A 20,792-nucleotide genomic window follows, 5' to 3' on the forward strand; every position below is an offset into this window, starting at 1 on the left:
TTTATTGCTGTTCTTATCTATGTTGACGATGGTATAGTCACGGGAATAGACTCTGCTCGTATTTCTAAGCTAAAATGCTACTTAGATACTAAATTTCACATCAAAGATCTTGGCAGACTCAAGTATTTTCTTGGAATAGAGGTAGCACGTTCCGCCAAAGGGATCTCATTAAGCCAATGCAAATATGTTCTTGACATTTTAGCCGAGAGTGGTCTTACAGGTTGCAAGCCAGTTTCCTTTCCCATGGATCAACAGAACAAGCTTTCATTGGATTCTGGCGAGATTTGCACTGATCCCGGGCATTACCGTCGGTTGATAGGTCGATTGCTTTATCTCACTATCACTCGTCCAGACATTAGCTATGCAGTCCATATCCTTAGCTAGTTTATGCATGCCCCACGACAACCACACATGGATGCTGCTTATAGGGTATTACATTATCTTAAGGGAAACCCAGGACAAGGTATTTTGGTTCCTTCAAATAGTTCTTTGTCTTTGCGAGCTTATTGTGATGCAGATTAGGCAGGATGTCCAATGACTCGTAGATCAACTACTTGTTATATTATCTTTCTTGGACATTCTCCTATTTCATGGCGATCCAAGAAACAATAAGTAGTTTCCCGTTCTTCTGCCGAGGCTGAATATCGTGCCATGGCCACTACCACTAGTGAGGTCATTTGGCTTCCACGACTTTTACAAGACCTTCAAGTGACATACACTTCACCGATTCCCTTGTTTTGTGACAATCAGACTGCCATTCACATTGCGGCTAACCCGGTATTCCACGAGCGAACAAAGCACATTGAAATAGATTGTCATTTTATCCGACAACATATTCAATCACGAACTATTGTCACTCGGCCCATCTCCTCGTAGCAACAATTAGCTGACATATTTACGAAAGCACTTGGACGCAATCGATTTCATGAATTATTGATCAAGTTGGGCATTTCCATGCTTCATGCTCCAACTTGAGGGGGAGTATTGTGGGATATATTTTATTGCCATCTTTAGTTTATTGTCATTTGTAAAACTTATACAATTATAGGGATTGTTACCATTGTTAGTAGGATTGGATTTGATTTGATTTGATTGTAATAAGTAGGATTTAGACAGATACGCATGTTGTATATATGAAGTTTGTACTAAAGTTTCAAAGCAAGTAAAACAAAATATTTAGTTTTTTCAACAATAGCCACACAACCCACACCCTATGCATCAGTCACAAAATCCACACCACAAGCAGCAGCCACGAAATCCACACCCCAAGCAGCAGCCACACAACCAACACCCCAAATTGATTTTGGATGGTTGTTGGATTCCGTGGGAACAAGCTGTGATTAGAGATTGAGCTGGGTTTTCAAAATTGATAGGATTTTTTGGAAGAAATTTTGGGGTTTCTTTGTTTTGGGAGATATGAAATTGATTTAGAGAAATTAATTTTTGAAATTTTGGGTTTTTCACAGAATTTTTTTCTAAATTTGGAGGGAAGTGACATGGCATCCGGATTATGTGACAGCTGAGGTGGCATATACCACATAGGATGTCACGTCATGAAGTAAAAAAAATGATATAAAGGGTGGTATAAAGGTAATGTTACCTTTTTTTTTTTTTNAACGCAATTCATGAATTTTTATTTTTGTGTGAAATTGTTCATCAACAATATGCATGGACGATGTGATGGATCATGATTTTTGATATACAAAATTGTTACATTGACTATATGCATAGATGATGTGATGCATCATGACACCCATATATAAAAACTCTATCTTTAAAAAAATTCTATGGAGGTTCCCTTTTTACAAACTTAAAAAAAGCCAATATATTACATCATCCATCAAATAAAATATCATCGTATATGCATTTTTAAAAAAAATTAATTAATCATAATAACAATTAATAAAGAATGATGCTATTGGCCCCCTATATTTTATCTTTCAATTTCTCATTTACAAGTTTATCTTATTAAAATGTTTTAGCATATGTGTTGTGTGATAAATCTGGAGCGGATAATTCTTCTTTTGGCCTAGAGATATCTTGCGATATGGACTCCACGATCAAAGTCGAAGATCTCGCTATTTCTTGTTTGAGTTTATATACCAAATTATAATCTGTTTTAAGGGGGTGAGAAAAGATCTAAGATAGAGGCTCAGAAAAGAGAGAACTCGAGAGGGAAAACTCATTGAGCTAACTCTTTGTAACTCAGCTCGTCAGTGCACTTAATAACATAACAATAAATGTAGATTTTGCATTATAAGCAACCGAACCACTTTAAAAAGTCTTTCTTATTTCTATGTTATTTTATGATTATTATTGTACGATCATCATCATATAACCTCCATCACTGATCCATTAGAATCACGCACACATCCTACATGGTTCTAGCATTGTCAATCACGTATCTTCAATTGTTGCGGATTTTTCCTAACAACGATATGTAAATGTCTTTATGAAGTCCACTTACTTCTAAAAGTACCCTTTTATTTATCTTTTCAATGTTTTTTATGCTTTTTGTTTTGAATATAATGTTCATAAATAAAACCATTCACATGTATTTTTTACTTTCAAGATTGTAAGAATAATACTTGTGTTTGGTTCAAAGAATGTTGTATTACTGGAAACATTAAATTAATTGAAAGATAGATTACCTTCAAGATTATTGGAATGTTCAGGAAAATGTGTTTGATTAGGTTGAAATAAATTGGTGGGTATAATATATTCATATGTTTGGTTGGGAGGATAAATTGGTGGGTATGTTATATTCATATGTTTGGTTGGGATGATAAATTGGTGGGTAGGTTATATAGATTGCTAAATTGCCCTCCTTTTTAAATATTAATATAATATTATTTTTTGAATCATTTCTTTTAACCCCCTACATTTGAAATTTTGCTAAAACACCCCAGCCATATAAAAGTTTAATTTGTAACAAAATCACCCCCATCTACCCCAAGCCACTATTGGCCACTAGCCACCAACACCGCTGCCATTGGCATTTGTCGGAACAGCGCACAATCGACCAGATCTGGTCAGCCATGCGCCGTTGTGGGTCATGGATCTAGCTGTTAACGGCCAAATCTATTTTGACATTGTGCACCGAAAATCTAAGAATCAACGGCCATAATAGATATGGGCATTAACGACCAAATCTATGGCCATTTGGCCATTTCTGGCCATCGAACTGGTCGTAGACAGCCAGATCGACGTTTGGTCGCCCAAATCTGGTCAATTGTGCATCGTTTCGAATACTTCTAGCGGTGGCTACCGACGATGGTAGCTAGCGGGCGGCGGTAGTCTTGGGTGGCTTGCAATTTGTTTTAAATATAAGAGCATATTGCCTAAAAACTTAATTAATTATGGGTAAAATTGTAATGGCAGCCTGGCAGGTTTACGTAAATTAATTTCAGAATAAGGACATTATTGTTTAAAAAATTTAATAGTTAAGGGTAAAACTGTAACAAAATAAGATTACCAAGTAATCTTAAAATACTTAAGAAAATTGAGATATTCAAATTACAACCTATATAACCAACAGTAATTGCTATTGGTTTTGGAAGATTACCGGAATCTTATATTACTTGACAACCAAATGTGGTAATTTAATTAATATAAGATGACATTATCTCAGTAATGGGATATAACTCCCAACCAAACAGCCTCTTAAGGATAAGTATTTGTGATACAATAATGCTAGATGTACAAATAGATTTTACAAATAATTCTATACAAGCTAATGTAGCAGAAAATAAATGGAAGAATTAATACAATAATGTTAGATGAACAAACAAATCTTAAAAAAATTTCTATACAAACTGATGTGATAGAAAATAAATAGAAGAGTGAATATAATGAGTTGGACTTTTTGTATTCACTCTTTCATTAATTTTTTACCACATCAATTTGTAGAAAAATCTTTGTAAGATTTGTTTGTACATCTAGCATTATCGATTATGAGAAATGTTACTCTTACAAAGAGTCTTTATACAAAGTAATGTAGCAGCTGCCACACCACCAGTTTGTGAAAAGAAAGAAAAGATTGATGTGAAACTGGTGGTGTGGCAGTTACCATATCATTTTGTACAAAGACTCTTTGTAAAATTCTTTGTACATCTAGTATTTCTCATTAATTATACTCTTAATAATATTATATGTCCAAACTTTCCATACAAACTTACAAGTTGATGTGTTTTAATGTGATAGTATAATTTTAAATTAAAGATAATTCAAAAAAATTAAGGTAGATATATGTTAAACATGCAAGGTTGCTACATCAGTTTGTCAAGAATAGTTTGTAATATATAGCATTACTCATAAAATGAGTGGTGTTTAAAATAACAATTTGTTTTTGAATTACAAATAAAAAGTCTCAAATAATATGTTTTTTTATTCAACCTCTAAGAGATGAGGAAGTTTCAAAAGCCTCAATGGTTTTTGATAAGTATTATATATACCCCAATTAGCGGGGTTTTTGATACTTTATCAAAGGGGTAAATAATAATTTCAAATTTTCAATGGGATAAATAAGAATTTTAAGAGAAAAAATGATAATCTAGGGAGGTATGTAACATCTTCCTACTCTCTTAGAGGGGTATATGTAAAAAAAAAACCCCAAATAATTGTTGGGCCTCCATTATATTACAGCCCAAACATTGACGAACCACTCAAATGGAATGATTTAGTAGTGAAATTGAAACAAGGAAAATGTAATGTCATGATTTTATCAAAATGGGTTATCTTTACTCAAATTAAATATTAAAACGTGATTAAACAACTGAAGAACCACCAGCCGTTTCCCACAAGAGTCAAAGAGTATCTTACAAATTTACGCGCGTAAACTTATATTAGTCTTATTCAACTTGGTCATATAAGAAAGAAGAATCCAAGTTNCCAGAGAGAAACGACACCGTATTGGAAAAAGCTAATTCGAAGTCAAAGTCTTTAAGCTCCTTCAATTTCTAAAAAGCCAAAGCCAAACCCTAAGAATGACCAAACATCACTCTGGAAAAATGGCGATCTCCCTAAAATCGTACCACATGATCCTCTTCACTGCCATCTTTACAGTGCTGATCTCCATAGCCACCTCCAATTCGCAGACGGACTTAGTCTCGGAGCTGCTGAGCCTCCAGTCTCAATCAACATCAGGCATTATTCACTTAAACGACCACCTAATCTCCCGTTTTTTGACCTCTACAAAAACACCACGCCCTTACTCTATCCTCATCTTTTTCGATGCTCAACAACTCCACAGTAAGCCCGAGCTCCACCTCCAAGATCTACGCAATGAATTCTCCATCCTTGCCTCGTCATTCATCACCAACAACCCCTCCGATCACGGAAAACTCTTCTTCTGCGATCTCGAATTCAAAGAATCTCAATCCTCATTCGGAATGTTCGGAGTCAATTCTCTCCCTCACATCCGCCTGGTGGGTCCCGATGCTAAATCTCTCAAAGATGATTCGATTCAGATGGACCAGGGAGATTTCTCACGGATGGCTGAATCAATGGCTGATTTTGTCCAATCAAGAACCAAACTTATTGTGGGACACATTCACCGTCCACCATTGCTTTCAAAGAAACAACTTGGACTCATCGTTTTAATATTTTTAATCTGGTTACCGTTTGTGATTAAAAAGATCATCGCTGGCGAGACTTTGTTGCATGACCGCAAGATTTGGCTATTGGGTTCTGTGTTTGTTTACTTTTTCAGTGTGTCCGGTGCAATGCACAATATAATTCGCAAAATGCCTATGTTTTTGGCGGATAGAAATGATCCAAACAAGCTCATATTCTTTTACCAGGGTTCAGGGATGCAGTTGGGAGCAGAGGGGTTTGCCATTGGGTCATTGTACACAATTGTAGGATTGTTATTGGCACTTGTGACTAATGTTCTTGTTAAGGTGAAGAATGTGACGGCGCAGAGAGTGGTTATGACTTTTGCGTTGTTGGTTTCATTTTGGGCGGTGAGGAAGGTTATTTACTTGGATAATTGGAAGACTGGATATGGGGTTCATGGGTACTGGCCTTCCAGTTGGTGAGGAAGGTTGTTAACTTGGATTATTGGAAGACCTTCCAGTTGGAAGTGATAGTGAAATCAAAATGCGGTCAGCACTTTTTTATGTTTATTGTTCAAAAATTTTCATTAGAGATTCTGATTGAACTTTGATGTTTTATATGTATAACTATTAGATTGTTATCACTTAACTATGTTACTCTTTCGAAAAATATGGGATGTTGAATAATTGCTAGAACTACACCAACACATAATTTTGAGAATTTCTTACTATAGTGGCGTCCCTGATATATTTTCTTCAAAATCTGAAATTTTGGAAATGGACTGGTAACGTTTTGATTGTTGCCATTCTTATGGCTTTTTACTCGTGGTATGTAGTTTGGCAGGAGTTCCAAAAGTCTTATGGACTCAATAATTTATATTAGGGTTTGGTTGCTTGAATGAAGGTGTTTCGAGAATCCAGTTACTTATGTTCTGATACCCGTACGAACCTAGGTGGCAATGTGTATTTCCCCTCCATACTTCTTGAATATAACTTATACTCTTAGATGCCAATGCAATGTTGCTGGCATATAGATATTGAAATACAACTATATGTGAGTTGATGATCAGCCATTTGATTGAACACAATGTTTCCAGACAAGAGAATAAATGGTCGCAGATGATTATGCTTCTCATTCATATATGAACTGTTTGCAAATTTTGGTTTAAATTTGTTACCTAATTTACTCTGATACACCACATTTGTCAGAACAGTAATTTTAGTTGAGTCTTCCATGTTAGATATTGTTTGTGGCATTAATCTGAAGACAGGAAAATTTAACTTTGTTGGTTAAGCTTATGTATGATTCCCATTTATGTCATCTCCTTATGAACTCTTGTGGAGACAATCTGTGATTCTTGTTATAGTATTATTAAATGATTCTGGTAGAAGCTTGATAGTGAACATCAGACACTTATTTTCGAACATCTGACACTTATTTTGAAAATATAATGACAGCACCTTTATCACTTTGAGCAGTCAGAGTAGAAATGTGACCACGAGCTTCTTACTCTATCTTTTCTTTAAAAGCTTTTGTCCCAATTTTTGTGCAACTTCTCATAATGTGGAGAATAGCCATCGTATCTTTCTTGTGTGCTTGCCAGGGTATACTTATAAGGAGAGATCTTATTCTTTAAGGAGTTCGATGGCTATGAACTGTGCTTAGTATTGATGTAGGTTCATCTTGACCAAACACAGTCTTAACTAGTGGCCTTAAGTACTGGTTGGGGGACTTGGGGTTGCTGAAGTCTTCAGCCACTTTTTAATCTTTTAATGATTTAGGGGATCCTGAATCTTTATTTGTTAACTTATGTGTATGTAGGAAAAGCGTATGCCATAAAGTAGGAGTTTGAATTTCCACTCAGCAATTACCTTGGGGATTTTCTCTGTCGCCTGGGTGTAAATTGGTTCCATCAGATTGTAAAGCCAAATTTCATTTCGTCCAACAGAAGACTTATTTGATTTTGGTTTTGCTTTCTTTTACCTTATACAAGATTTTTACATTAACAGTAGGTAGTCAGGTTTATTAACAAAATAACAGAATAACTAAGCTTAAATTTTAGTTCTGATGTACTTAGATGAGTTTGTTTGGTGAATGAATAGCATAGAAAGAAAGAGAACATTTATTTATTTATATTTTTCTGGTATCACTAGGCTCTTTGAAGATGCTGATTGCATTTTCTTTCATAGCACGTTCTTTTTCTACTGGTTGGCCTGGAAGTTATATGAGGGTTAGTTGTTATGAACATAAATTCCAGAGTATGTTCATCTATCATGTTTTGATAGAGCCTGGTAGCTTGATCTATGTTAATTAGGATATGAAAACATGCTTGTCCAACTTTTATGTTGAACTGGGAACAAGAGGCATGGTTTGTCAATTCTCTGTATTATTTTATTTGCGATGTAATTTTTCCTTTATGAAACCATATGAAGCTTTTCCTCGCCATTATTTCTGGGACACACTTGTTTTCGGTGCTTTTTCTGCCTTCCCGTTTTCATCATCTTCTCAACCTCATAGTAGTGTGAAGTTATTTTCCTGAATGTAATTTCATCCTGAAATCTACATCCAGTTGTGACTCTGCGTTGCCAGTGAAATTTAAGCAGCTCTAAATTATAGTTTGTCTATTGGTTTACACCAGTATAAACAACTTTTAGCAACAATTGAGGGGAGCGCCATATTTTTATCATGCATGAAGCAAACTTTCCCAGTTCTGTTTCACTTGATAATTTTAGATCTTATAATATTAGAAGAGTGTGATATTGCAGATGTTATACATGGTGAAGCTGACTGCTGAACCCATAATCTCTAAGTTCTACCAGTAGCAAGTTAAGTTTTAGCTTTAAATATGCAAAAGCCTTTCCAGCTAGGTTGCGCTATTGTCCCATAAATTTGTTATGCACTCATGGCACATGCACAACGCTCCTGCCCACTTCCTGTGGTCGGTTCTGCATTTACTAAAAGACGTACAAGCGATTAACCTTCACCCGTGCAGACAGTAGCAGAATTTTTTCGTCTTTTGAATTATACTTCATTTGGTCGGATGCACATTTGCGGTTTTGGGTTTTGTGAAACTGGGTATGCGCAAGACTTTATTTCAGGAAAGCATAAAGCTTGAAAACGAGTATTGACTCCCAAAATTGCAAAATTCGTTAGTTCTATAGAATAGCTTTATAAATACTCCATAAGGTATTACTATTCAAGCATCCAAGTTATAAAGAATGATTATTTCACAAGAGTATATATTCCCTACTTTCGGCTTAGCAAAGAGCCACTGGATAATGTTGATAAGAGCAGCGTCTTCACCACGCTTTGACCCAAGAAGTTTTAGTTTCAAGTCTATGATAATCTCCCTTCAAGTTCTTAACACCTTTTCAGAATGTTATTAGTAATTGTAATTTACTAAAACGTCTACGAAAGCTTAATTCAAAAAGAAAAAGTGCATCTGGACGGCCAAAAGATTTTGAAATGCGATAGCCACCTCAAATCCACACCAAGTTGATGCCATTGAGACTTTTACTTTGCGTACGAAGGCAGCAGTGTGTCTGATTCTCTTCAGCATTATCAAATTACCGATTGGCCTCTCTCTCATCTCATTCACAACCCATGCTTGGATAATTTTGCACTCTACAGAGGGGCATAACAGTCATGATATAGTGCTAATGCAGGAGACAGATCAATATCATGCATCTTTTCTCTTTATAGTTGCTTAGCCTATATGAAATGAAGTTTTGAGCACATCTCACCTCCCTTATATTTTGGTAGCAAAGAAGAGAAGTAGATAAGTATTGAGGGATAGAGAGAATGGAAGAACAGATTGATACATTGGGAAAGTCATTTGTTGATCATTACTACCATCTCTTTGATAGTGATAGACCCTCTCTCTCGTCTCTATATCAAACAACGTCCATGCTCACCTTTGAAGGCCAGAAGATATTTGGGGTTGATGATATCTCTACTAAGCTTAACCAGTTACCTTTTGATCAATGCCGACATTTGATCAGCACCATTGATTCTCAGCCTTGTACCTCTACTGGTGGCATAGTCATCTTTGTCAGTGGCAGCCTCCAATTGGCAGGAGAGGAGCACCACTTAAGATTTAGCCAGGTTATTATTATCATTTTTTTTATGAGAGGTCATTAATCAGTTTAAAGAGCTTGAAAAACATGTAGAAGTAGTGATATGAAATTAACATATTATATCATATTGCAGATGTTCCACCTGACGCCCACACAAGAAGGAAACTTCTTTGTGCAGAATGACATATTTCGCCTCAATTACGGTTGATTTGTTCTTCTTCAAATTGATACTGGTGCTGTGTAATTTTTTTTCGATAACATCGTGTTCTTCAAGGAATAAAACTAATCCGCATCACCTATTCTGGTTTCTTGAAGCTGTTTTTATTTATTTTAGACAGCACTTTCTTTCCAGTATAACACACGTAAAGTTGGAACAAAAGCGAAGCAGCAATAATCATAAACCTATCATTCATTGATGGGTATCTAGCAAAGGAAATTTGCGTACAATTAATTAATTAACTAATTATTTTATGGTGTATTTCTATATTCAAATTGTTCATGTAACACGTAAATTGTCATCTTGGATATGATGATGTGTCAAATGAAAATTAATTGTTATACATGCGTTTTTTACTTTTTAATGGACTTGGCAAAACGGGCAGGCCAGGTAGGTGCGAGTCGGGTCCAAACAAATATGAGTTCAGCTGGTACAGGTAAAAAATGATTGGTTCTAACTTCTAAACAGCTAAAGAATATTGGACCTATATCCTACCTTACGCAAGTACGGGAGGATTTGTGGGTACGTGTTTACTGTTCACTACAATTTTCATTCGTTACAATCACACTTCACAATTTCTGTAATTTTCATTTGTTACAATCACACCCCCCACAATTAAGCTAATTTTCAATTTCCCAAAATTTGGACAAATACAAAACAAATACTTATCTGAAATTACATCACACAAATGCATAAACAAAAACAAAACAAATACTCATATGATATTACATCACACAAATACAAAACAAATACTCATATGATATTACATCTCACAAATACAAAACAAATACTCATCTGAAATTACATCACAGCTACCACTTGTTACTAAGTAAGTAGTAAAATTATTCAAGAGACTTGTGTCTAAACCATATATATATAACTAACCACTGTAGTAGCGTCTCAATAGTATTTGGATAGTTTCCCTCAGAAAAGCTTTCAGCACTGGTCCCTGCAAAATCAAATGAAATGTTCAGCCAATAAAAAATAAGGTTAAAAATTAAACCATGGCTGCATTATCCCACATAAATTCTTAATTATGCTTACAGAAAATGAGTTAAGTATGCATACAAAAAAGTCAAGGCAGGTATGTTGGGTGTGAATCTGATATACCCGCTTGGGTTCTCAAAGAGATGAGAGAGTCAAAATGGATCTAATAGTACGAAATCATCGTTATTGTTTTCACTGGAGACTTAGGCAATTACAGATCTAAATCAATACAAGACCCATCTCTCTGTCACTTACAATCAGGCCACCAAATGAACCAGAAAACACATCCAAAAACAGACATTAAACACAATTGGACCTTTTTGGTTATGTCTGCTTGTGTTTATCCTCCAAATCGCATCCTCATAACTTTCACTTATTTTCATTTCCGATTAACCAAAACAATTATACATACATCTAGCAAACAAGGTAATAATTAGTTCACAATTTCATTTCATAACGGCAAAGATCAAGTTACCAAAACCCAGTTTACATACAAAAATTTAGAAAACAAAGTCACAACCCAAATCTATATATCTATATAAATCCTTAAGTCTAAGTTTTTTGAACGCCATGTAGGACTCTAAAATTGCTATAAGTGTCTGCATGTCATTGGTTTATGCTATTTTGGATTATTAATCATAGATATTAATATAATAACAAGATTCAATGTTTGTTGGATGTTTTTAATTATGTAAATACAATATTTGCTGGGATATTTCTGAAGCCTCTTCACCTCCCATAGTTTTTATCATTTCAGTTACGTTTTATTTAATTTGATTCGATGTTTTTGTTTAATTGAATTTGAAGGGCCAGAGATATATGAATATTTATCATTAATATGAATTAATGAATGTGAATATTAAGGGATTGATAAGAAGTATTATTGGATTTAACATTAATATGAATTAATGTTTATGTGTATTTAATATGAAAGGTTAGATACACTTATTTTTATTATTATTTTAGTGAATATGAAAGGATTCATTATTTTGAATCCTATTTATATGTCGATGTATTAATAGTTTGTTACATTATTCATCTGAAGAAAGAAATGTATTCAATTTTAAATTGTTATTTGTAATTGTTTTCTTTTGTTTTTGCCAGATTATTGTTAACCTTTTTTGTTCTGATTTGATGTAGGTATATACTATTGGTTGAAACATAATATTTGTTCTCATAATTGCAAATAACGTTCTATTGAAGGTGTTGATACAAGATTTTGTACCGATTAGAGTGATCCGACTGACCATGACAGAATCGGAATTGATATGAGCTTGATTACGGGTAACCAACAATGTTATGAATGAAAAACAGTAAAATAATGACACAAAGAGTTTTTAAAGTGGTTTGACGAGTTAAACTCTTGAGCCTATGTCTACTGTTTTTGTATTTGCTGTGAGAGCTTACAATAATATTCCTAGAACAATTTGCTAACCCATTTCTCATTGTTGGAGGGGGTTTATATACAATTTTTGTACAAAGGAAAGAGCGAAAATAAAGGGATTACAATTAAGATTGAAATATAACTCCGATATTCTTATGATTGAGCGCTGAGATTGCACCAAGATTGTTGTCGATCTGATCTCTTCTGAGATATCCGAGATCTGAAGTTATCTATGAGCTGGTTGAACAATTGTGAGGATTGGTCGCAACTAGCTTGTGCTAGGTCGAGCTACATCTGAACGAGCTTATGTTGGGTTGGACAATCGATTAAGTCAAACTGATTCTGGATCGAGTTATAACCTCGCTAACCTCAGACTTCTTCGAGCTTGATAGAAAAATCATACACAACATTTGCCCCTAGTGTTCGGTGCTTGTTTCGAGCTTCGAAGACTATTGCTCGATTTGATATCAAGCTTGGACTTTGTCGGTTGTATGCTGAATGCTGATGTGGTCGAGCTTCATGAGTCGGACTAATCTCTGGTCGACATACCCAACACTTGGCTTTTCTTTTGCTATGATATTCTTGATAAACTCGGAATTTGAAATGAGGGGCATATGTGAAACTTCCACGTGGTCATGTCGAATTAAATGCAACAGCCTTTGACAGTTACTTTTCATTGTGCATGGGCGACTACAACTGTCCACATGCGAAATTGAGGTGACGTGAGACGACAGTTACGATTGTAGCAGTCTAACGGTTGATCGACCCTCATAGATGATTGACACGTGGCCACGTCCAATGGCTAGGATTGCTCGACGAATGAAAGGTCGAGATTCACTATAAATCGACGGTTACGATCGAATCTCCATGCAAACTACTATAAAAGCGGGCAACCTCGTCAAAACTTCTACACACTTTGCAAAAGTTTTCAGATTTTTTTGCTTATTCCGTCACTACTCTTTCATTTTCACGACACTTTTCCGGCGAGTTTCTTCTATTTTAACACTTTGGTAAGGCTTTTTTCTCTTCCTTTACTTGTTTTTATACCTTTTTGAGGTTGACGGTGGCCATTGTTGTGGCCACATTGAGTTTTTTAGGACTTTGTTAGGGTTTTTTAGGTGTGTTTCTGGTGGTTATGGTTTTAAGGAGGGTTTACGGTAGTGGCTGTCGGAAGCCTAATAGCTCGTTTGTGTTTGTTGTCCGATACGAGCTACCCTAGGTGCCTGAACTGAAAGTAAAGTGTGGATAAGTCACCGAATTTTTGAGCTCTGACACATGTTTGCTTTTGTTTTAGGTACCTAGAGGCGAGCTTTCACCATGTCTTTGTCGAGTAGCCATAGCATTGATCGCATGTTCGACTCTCCAACGGGCTTAGCGGTTCTTAGGAATGTAATCTAAGAATTTTGAGGACGTCGCTGTGTAGAGCTTGGACCCCAATGCAGCGGGCTCTTCTGACCACACTTTTGTGGAGATTTCTCAGCCGAAGAAATCTCCAACCCATAGGCCTTGGAAGGAACCACATTCCTTGGTTGGGGCCGAGGATATTAGGCGCATAAATAAAGTTTATGCGCCTCAACTTTCTTTAAGGGCTCTGGGAGGCTTCTCTCGTAAAAATCCCCCCACCGATTATGTGGCGGTTTCTGATACACTCTTGAGGTGTGGGATGTCCATTCCCTCTCATTACTTTGTCACCAATGTTTTGGAATGATTGGGTATCGTTTCTCTTCAGTTGTCGGCAAACTCGTATATAGTCATAGTCGGCATGTACATAGCGTACCGAGTAGCTAACTTGTGCGAGCTTTTTGTAGAGGAGCTTGTCCACTTGTATAGATTGAAAAAGAGTTAGGACCAAACGTACTAACTTTCCAAGGCGAGAAAAGTACAATTTAATGGTTTGGTCGATGTCCTAAAGAATGTTTCACACTGATACTCTCATTACTTTTTCTATGAGGTCGGGGAGACCGACATTTTTGCTCCAGAAGCTAGTAAGATTCTGACCCTTATGCATGTAAAGAATGTTTCGAAGCTCGATTGTCGACCTAACCACATTCTTTCATTTTGAAGTAAATGTCAAGAAAAACTTTCTTCCTATAGCTAGCTTAGAGTGGCTTCAACAATCTTTTTGAGGGCAAGCGCAAATGATCGAGCTTATCACGCTTCCTTGGTTGAGAGAGTACAACTTTTGTGTCGACGAAGGCAAATTCAAAACAATTCTTGAGAAAGGTAAGTGCTTACTTGCTCACTTATTTTCTTTTTCGCTCTATTAGGTCACTGACTATTTGAATTGCTTCGCAAACATATGGGCCGAAAAACCTAAGGGCCTAAAGAAGAAGATGGCAGCGCTTGAGGCTACTAAGAAACTGTCGGTTGCTCTAGCGAGGAAACAACCCGCTGACATTGTTGGGGCGTCTAGGTAGGGTACCTTGCGCCTGGTCCTCAAACACAATAGTGGCAAGCTTGGGGAAGGCCTAAGTGCCAAGAAGCTCGTGACTGCTTCTAAGGTAGTCGGGGAGAAGGGTGCCTTCGAGCTCTAAAAGGGCTCAGCGAAGAAAACCCCAGATCAAACTAGAGGCTCGGGGTATTCGAGCAGCATGATGGCTTGGGTAAGAAGAAGGTCTTGGAGTAGCAAGAAGAAGGTCTTGGAGTAGCAAGAAGGCTTTGACAAGAAGAAATCGATTGGGTCGTAAAGGGGCTCGGGAAAGTAGAAAGTCGCAGAGCAACAAGGTGGCTCGGGCAAGGAGGTCTCAGGGCAAGCTGGTGGCCTTAAGAAGTCTTCGGCCAAGGACTTGGCCAAGAAGAAGTTTTTTGCCACGTGTGAGGCTGCCATTCTTGTGGGAAGCAAATCAAGTTTGCCTCAACAAGGAGGCCAAAAGGCGGATGAGGCAATTTAGGCCGCGCTTGATGCACTGATCAATAAGCTCTCTAAGCACATTGGCATTGGGGCTCGGTGCTCAGGAATGCCGTCACCCCATGGACTTTCGCAGGTATTAGAGATTCGTCTCTCCACCAGTAGCTTGCTTGGGCATGCAGTTACATGACTAAGATATTAATAGTTCGCCCTTTTTACTTTTTTTTTTTTTTTTTATATATATATTATTCTCCTTCTCCTCCGCTGACTCTTTTTCCTTTTCAGGCTTGCATGGAGACCAAGCTTCTCTTCTATGAGAGCTACCCCACATTAGAGGGTACTCATCTGGGGTGGCAAGAGGCGGAGAAGCTAAAGGAGGATGCCTTGGCTAGGGCCGACTTGGCAAAGATGGAGAAAGACTTGAAGCAGGCCGAGCTTGATCGGCTTAAGAAAGAGGTCGGGGCCTTTGAGGTCAAAGAAAGGGAGTTCCTTGACAAGATCAAGGCAAGCGAGACCGTTTGGGCAAAGGCTGAGGCAAAAAGGGCCGAGCCTGAGAAGAGTTTGGCACAACAGCAGAGTGCTAACAACAAGTTGAACTTCGAGCTTGCTTTGGCTCAGAAGGGTGCCTTGGACTAGGAAGCTAAGTATGAAAAGGCCTCGCTCGAGCTTACTAAGGAGGCGAAAGGTTGCAGAGGGGCCGAGGGTGAGGTTGAACAACTTAGGCTCGATGTCTGGGAACTGAACTCGACCATCACGAGCCGTGATTGGGAAACGTATGTCTAGCTCATGCAGAAGTTGTGGGAAGCTCACCCTTCGCTTGACTTGTCCTTCCTTCCGAAGGCTTATCAAAAAGAGGTCAACAGGATGAAGACTGAGGCCCAAGGCATTGAGTGCATTTATTCAGATGACTACGAGCCCGATGGCAAAGGTGAGGAGAAGGTCGGAGAGGGAGAGGAGGATGCCGGTGTTAAACAAGAGGTCGAAGATCCAGCTACTCTAGCCACACTCCCGCCCATTGCTATCGACCTTCCTCTGGTCGAGCATCCAAAGGAGTCCTAGCTCTTGCCCCTGAAGAGGCTGCCAAGACTCCCGCTGTCAAAGATCCTTCTTCCCCTATTGGTGATGAACTCCCCGGTCCTGCCGGCGACGATGCCCTTGCTCCTACTGCTTAGAGATTTTTTTTTTAATCTTTTTTGTTTTTTTTTTTTAGTTTAGTTTGTAACTAAACTAGTACTATTAATGAAAAATTCACTTTGCCCATTTCTGCTGAGATATTTTTTATTTTTGCAAAGTTGTTTCGATCGTCCTAATCAGACTTAACATAAAAAATTTGAATTTGCTCCAAGTTATGCGTAGCTCGCTTTTTCAGGAACTTTTCGAACATATAAGAAAATCGTGTGCAACAACTCAAAGTTTAGACCAGTTGTCTATCTCGAGTTTTGGTCACTGGTTTATGACTGATTTTCCTTCGACCTGTTTTACTTGAGTTTTTCAAAGTTTAACTTCATCGATTCAGAGAATTTCTCCCTTCATGAGTTGAATTCTTGGCTTGGCTTATAGAGTTAAGCTGCCTTTTTTTTTTTTTAACTCTTGACTCTGAGTTTTGGATGTGATCGCATAGTTTGCGATTTTGAAACAATAGATAATAAATGACAAACAAAAGAACAATAAATAAAAAGTGACGAACAAAATAAAGTTCACGAATAATACCTCTTTTTATTGAAAGGAATTTGGCCATAAACGACCTTACATTGAATATGGAAGAATAACAAAATATGGTTGAAACCCGAGCCACTTATTGGTAATATCTTCGTAAATGCTCGACATTCTATGCTCACATACAGCTTCACTATTAAGTTGTTCCAAGTAGAAAGTTCCTGGTGCAAGCTTTCAGAGATCCTAAAAGGACCTTCCAATTTGGGCCTAAGTGCCCCCAAGTTCAGGTTTTGTGTACCCTGGACAACCTTTCTGAGGACTTAGTCACCTATTCCGAAGTCCCTGTTCTTGACTTTGAATTTGAAGTATCATCTGGCTCGTTGTTAATAGGAGGCGAGCCTTAGTTGAGACTTAGCTCGATGTTCTTTGATTAGATCTAGCCTCAGGTAGAGAAGATCTTCATTTGTTTTTTTATTAAAGACCTCCCTCCGGAACGAGCTAATCCCCACTTCAACTGAGGCCACTACTTCACACCCGGATGAAAGTGAGAACAAGGTTTCTCTAGTCGAGCTTCTAGCTGTCGTTTTGTAAGACCATAAGGCCCTAGGTAATTCCTCAGCCCATCTTCCTTTAAGGGCATTGAGCTTCTTTTTTAGGGTGTGCTTGATCACTTTGTTCACAGCCTTTACTTGGCTATTGGCTTGAGACCGATAAATAGCAACAAAGCTTTTCTTGATACCGAGCCTTTCGCAGAAAGATTTGAAGTCCTCACAATTGAACTGTTTCCCATTGTTGGTTATTGTGGTATGGAAAATTCTAAATCTACAAATGATGTTTTTGTAGACGAAATCCTCCAGCTTGTTCGATGTGATGGTTGCCAAAGGCTCGGTTTCTGTCTGCCTACTTAGTAAAGTAGTCCATTGCAACCACTACGAACTTAACACCCCTTCTTCCTTGAGGCAAATGACCTATTAGATTGATTCCCCAGATCGCAAATGGCCAAGGACTTGTTAAAGTAGTTAACTCTTGGGGTGGAGCTTGCGGAACATCTATAAATCTTTGGCATTTATCGCATCTGTGCACATAATCTGCTGTGTCATTAAAGACTATCAGCCAGTAATAACCCCGATGAAGCACCTTGTATGTTAAAGATCTACCCCCTGCATGGTTCCCACAAATACCTTCGTGGACCTCTCTCAGGACATCATTCGCGTCCTCATGATCAACAAACTACAAGAGCGGCGAATTGTATCCATGCTTATATAGTTTGTCATTGATGAGCGAGCTAACTTTGCTTGGAGTATCTTGGCTTCACTTCTTCCTTTAGGCATTGTTCCATCTCTTAAGGAAGTAATTATTGCATTCATCCAGTTGTATCTCTGCCCTGTTACTAAGACTGATTCCTGTGAAGCGAGGATGCTAGGACTTGGGAGGAATTTAATAGGAATGGAATCAGTCGCTTCTTTGCTCATTGCCAAATCAAGGCGAGCCAGAGCATTGGCCACTGAATTCTTTTCCCTAGGGATCTGTAGAACAGTGAAAGTCTTGAACTACTCGGGTTCAGATTGTACTTGCCGAAGATAAGATGCCAAACTGTCCTCTTTTGCCCAGTATTCCCCAAAAATTTGATGGAATACGAGCTGAGAGTCATTGTAGATCTTTATAGACTCTACCCTCATTTCTTTGGTGAGGTGGATCCTTGTGAGCATTGCTTCATATTCTATCTCGTTGTTCGAGGTAGCGAACCCAAATTTGACTGCAGCTCAGATCGGGTTCCCTTCAAGACTTTCGAGAAAGAGCCCAGCTCCATCCCCCTTCTCATTTAAGGGCCACTTTACATACAAAGTCCATTACCATAGACTGTTAAGCCTTGGGTTTCTTTTGCTTGCTTGCTTCTGTGGTGCTCGCCCTTGGCGGGCTTACCTCTCCCTCAAGTTGATAGGAAAATTCTGAGATAAATCTGCCAAAGCTTGACCCTTTATTGCTATCCTTGGGATGTACTTGATATCATGTGGACCCATCTCTATCGTCCACTGAATCAATCTATCAGATTCCTTGGGTTTCTGCATTATTTTTCTCAAGGAAAGTTTATTAGCACATGTATGGAGTGTGCCTAGAAATAGAGCCGCAGCTTCCGAGCAGTGATGACCAGTGCATAGACGAGCTTTTCCATCTCAGGATATCTTGTCTCAATATCGAGCAACCCCCTACGTAACTGGGTCGTTCACTAACATCTTTGTGGTGAGCTTTTGGCTATGGTCGCTAGCGAGCTTTCCACTCGTTGATGTTTAGCAATCATTTGGTAGAACTTTGCCAAGCTCACATGGTCTTCACTTTAGAGCTTTTTTCATAGCTCCGTTTGCGGCCTAATACCCGCAATTAGTAAAGTCCAGATTGACTTTTCAGGTGCATCCACAACCTTTTCCTGTTCATTCTAGAACCTCGTTAGATACAAGGTCAGTGTTTCGTCTCTCTCGTGACGAATATTGTTCAGGTATCTAAGCGGCATTGCAAACTGTCTCCTTGCCTGGAATTGTTGTAGGTACAACGAGGAGAACTGTTGCCAAGAACTAATCGAGTTCACTGTGAGCCTTTTGTACCACCTTTTGGCATCCTCTACCAGTTTGACCACGAAGCAGCAACACTTTGCCAAGTCATAGACTTAGTGTAGCTCCATCAAGTCGCTGACAAGGTGGTCTCTAGGATCTTCTTTCCCATCGAACTTGCGTTTTGGCGCCCTAAATCTTTGGGGAAGCGGGGCTTGGCGAACTTCCTCTGTGTAGGGAGAGCTCACTATCTCTTCCGCCATATTGTTTTGGCAGGCTCTTAGATCTCGAGCATTCTTTGGACCCGATCTAAGTTTTCGTTATGGGGATTGCCTTGGCTGGCTCTATTTAACCTTACCTCGAGCAGATAAGTTCGCAAGTCTGTTGCTTGTGAGCCCCTTCCATTGTGCGCATTGATGCGTGAAGTCGAGTCATGATGGCTTGGCTAGTAGGTGCTATCATGTTCATCAGTGCGTTGCTTGCGACGTTAGTTATAACCAAAACGTTGGTCATTGCCAGATTAGCGTGCATTACTTATCTCGCGAACTTGTGAGGTTTAAGCATGCCTTTGGCGTGAGTTAAAACCGACATGCCGACGTTGGGGATATCGTTGAGAAGGTTGAGTATCCCTTTGTCGACCATTACCTTCATCTTCCCTCATGGGTTCTTTGCCTGGTCGCCTCTCAGGGTTAGTTTACCCATGGGATTCTTGTTCATAAGTAAAATGTGCCGGTGATGCTAGGATCGTTGACCGTTCCTTGGTGCCAATGAACTAGATTGATCGTCGGTTGAATTCTGACCTATTGGGGTGACATCTGTGAAGCGAGGCTGGTCAAGGTCTTGGGGGGCTGGCTGTTGGTTTCTCAACTCAGCCACGTTTTGTTGCACCACTTGTGTAACCACTGTTTTGATCATCTCCACCAGTTGACCATTCTCGGGATTCGACGTCCCTAACCCCTGCTAGTTCGCGGTGTATTGCATCGATGGCACTGGTGGTTGACGCCCTACGACATCTTGATGCACCTACTGGTGGGTGGTTTCCACGTTGTCGTGGTTTCCAATTGTTGTTTTTGATCTTGTACAAACCATTGTAGGTCTTGAATGATCGAGTCACTGAGATTGTTTCCTAGAAATTCTGAAATTTGGCGGAGGCCCTCCTTCTAGCATTAAAACGTTGATACAAGATTTTGCACCAACTAGAATGATCCAATTGACCATGACGGAATCAAAACTGATGTGTACGTGATTACGGGTAACCAGCAATGTTATGAATGAAAAACAGTAAAATAGTGACACAAAGAGTTTTTAAAGTGGTTTGGCGAGTTAAACTCTTGAGTCTATGTCTACTGTTTTTTTATTTGTTGTGAGAGCTTACAATAATATTCTAAGAACAATTTACTAAACCCTTTCTCATCGTTGGAGGGGGTTTATATACAGATTTTGTACAAAGGAAGGAGCAAAAATAAAGGGATTACATTTAAGATTGAAATGTAATTTCGATATTCTCGCGATTGAGCGCTGA

The 20,792-nt window shown here is 38.4% G+C and overlaps 2 protein-coding genes across 2 annotated transcripts; both read left to right on the forward strand.

Annotated features, from left to right (window-relative positions):
• The first annotated feature begins 4,948 nt into the window (after positions 1–4,948).
• LOC116115280 (probable dolichyl-diphosphooligosaccharide--protein glycosyltransferase subunit 3B) lies at positions 4,949–6,276 on the forward strand. Its single transcript, XM_031401435.1, has one exon. It carries the CDS (start codon positions 4,986–4,988, stop codon positions 6,036–6,038), a length of 1,053 nt encoding a protein of 350 aa, XP_031257295.1. The 5' UTR covers positions 4,949–4,985; the 3' UTR covers positions 6,039–6,276.
• A 2,809-nt stretch (positions 6,277–9,085) lies between these two features.
• LOC116115292 (nuclear transport factor 2B-like) lies at positions 9,086–9,860 on the forward strand. The gene is made up of 2 exons (XM_031401449.1): positions 9,086–9,660; positions 9,766–9,860. The coding sequence occupies exons 1-2, from the start codon at positions 9,358–9,360 to the stop codon at positions 9,838–9,840; spliced, it is 378 nt and encodes a 125-aa protein (XP_031257309.1). The 5' UTR covers positions 9,086–9,357; the 3' UTR covers positions 9,841–9,860.
• Positions 9,861–20,792: the final 10,932 nt, after the last annotated feature.

Source organism: Pistacia vera, unplaced genomic scaffold (assembly GCF_008641045.1).
Source record: "Pistacia vera cultivar Batoury unplaced genomic scaffold, PisVer_v2 Contig735, whole genome shotgun sequence".
Taxonomy (NCBI): Eukaryota; Viridiplantae; Streptophyta; class Magnoliopsida; order Sapindales; family Anacardiaceae; genus Pistacia; species Pistacia vera.

Excerpts from the sequence above, each read along its gene's own strand:
- LOC116115280 (XM_031401435.1), top strand. The coding sequence starts at position 4,986 with ATGACCAAACATCACTCTGGAAAAATGGCGATCTCCCTAAAATCGTAC.
- LOC116115292 (XM_031401449.1), top strand. The coding sequence starts at position 9,358 with ATGGAAGAACAGATTGATACATTGGGAAAGTCATTTGTTGATCATTAC. Across the intron at positions 9,661-9,765 it reads ACCACTTAAGATTTAGCCAG|ATGTTCCACCTGACGCCCAC; the intron begins GTTATTATTATC and ends ATCATATTGCAG.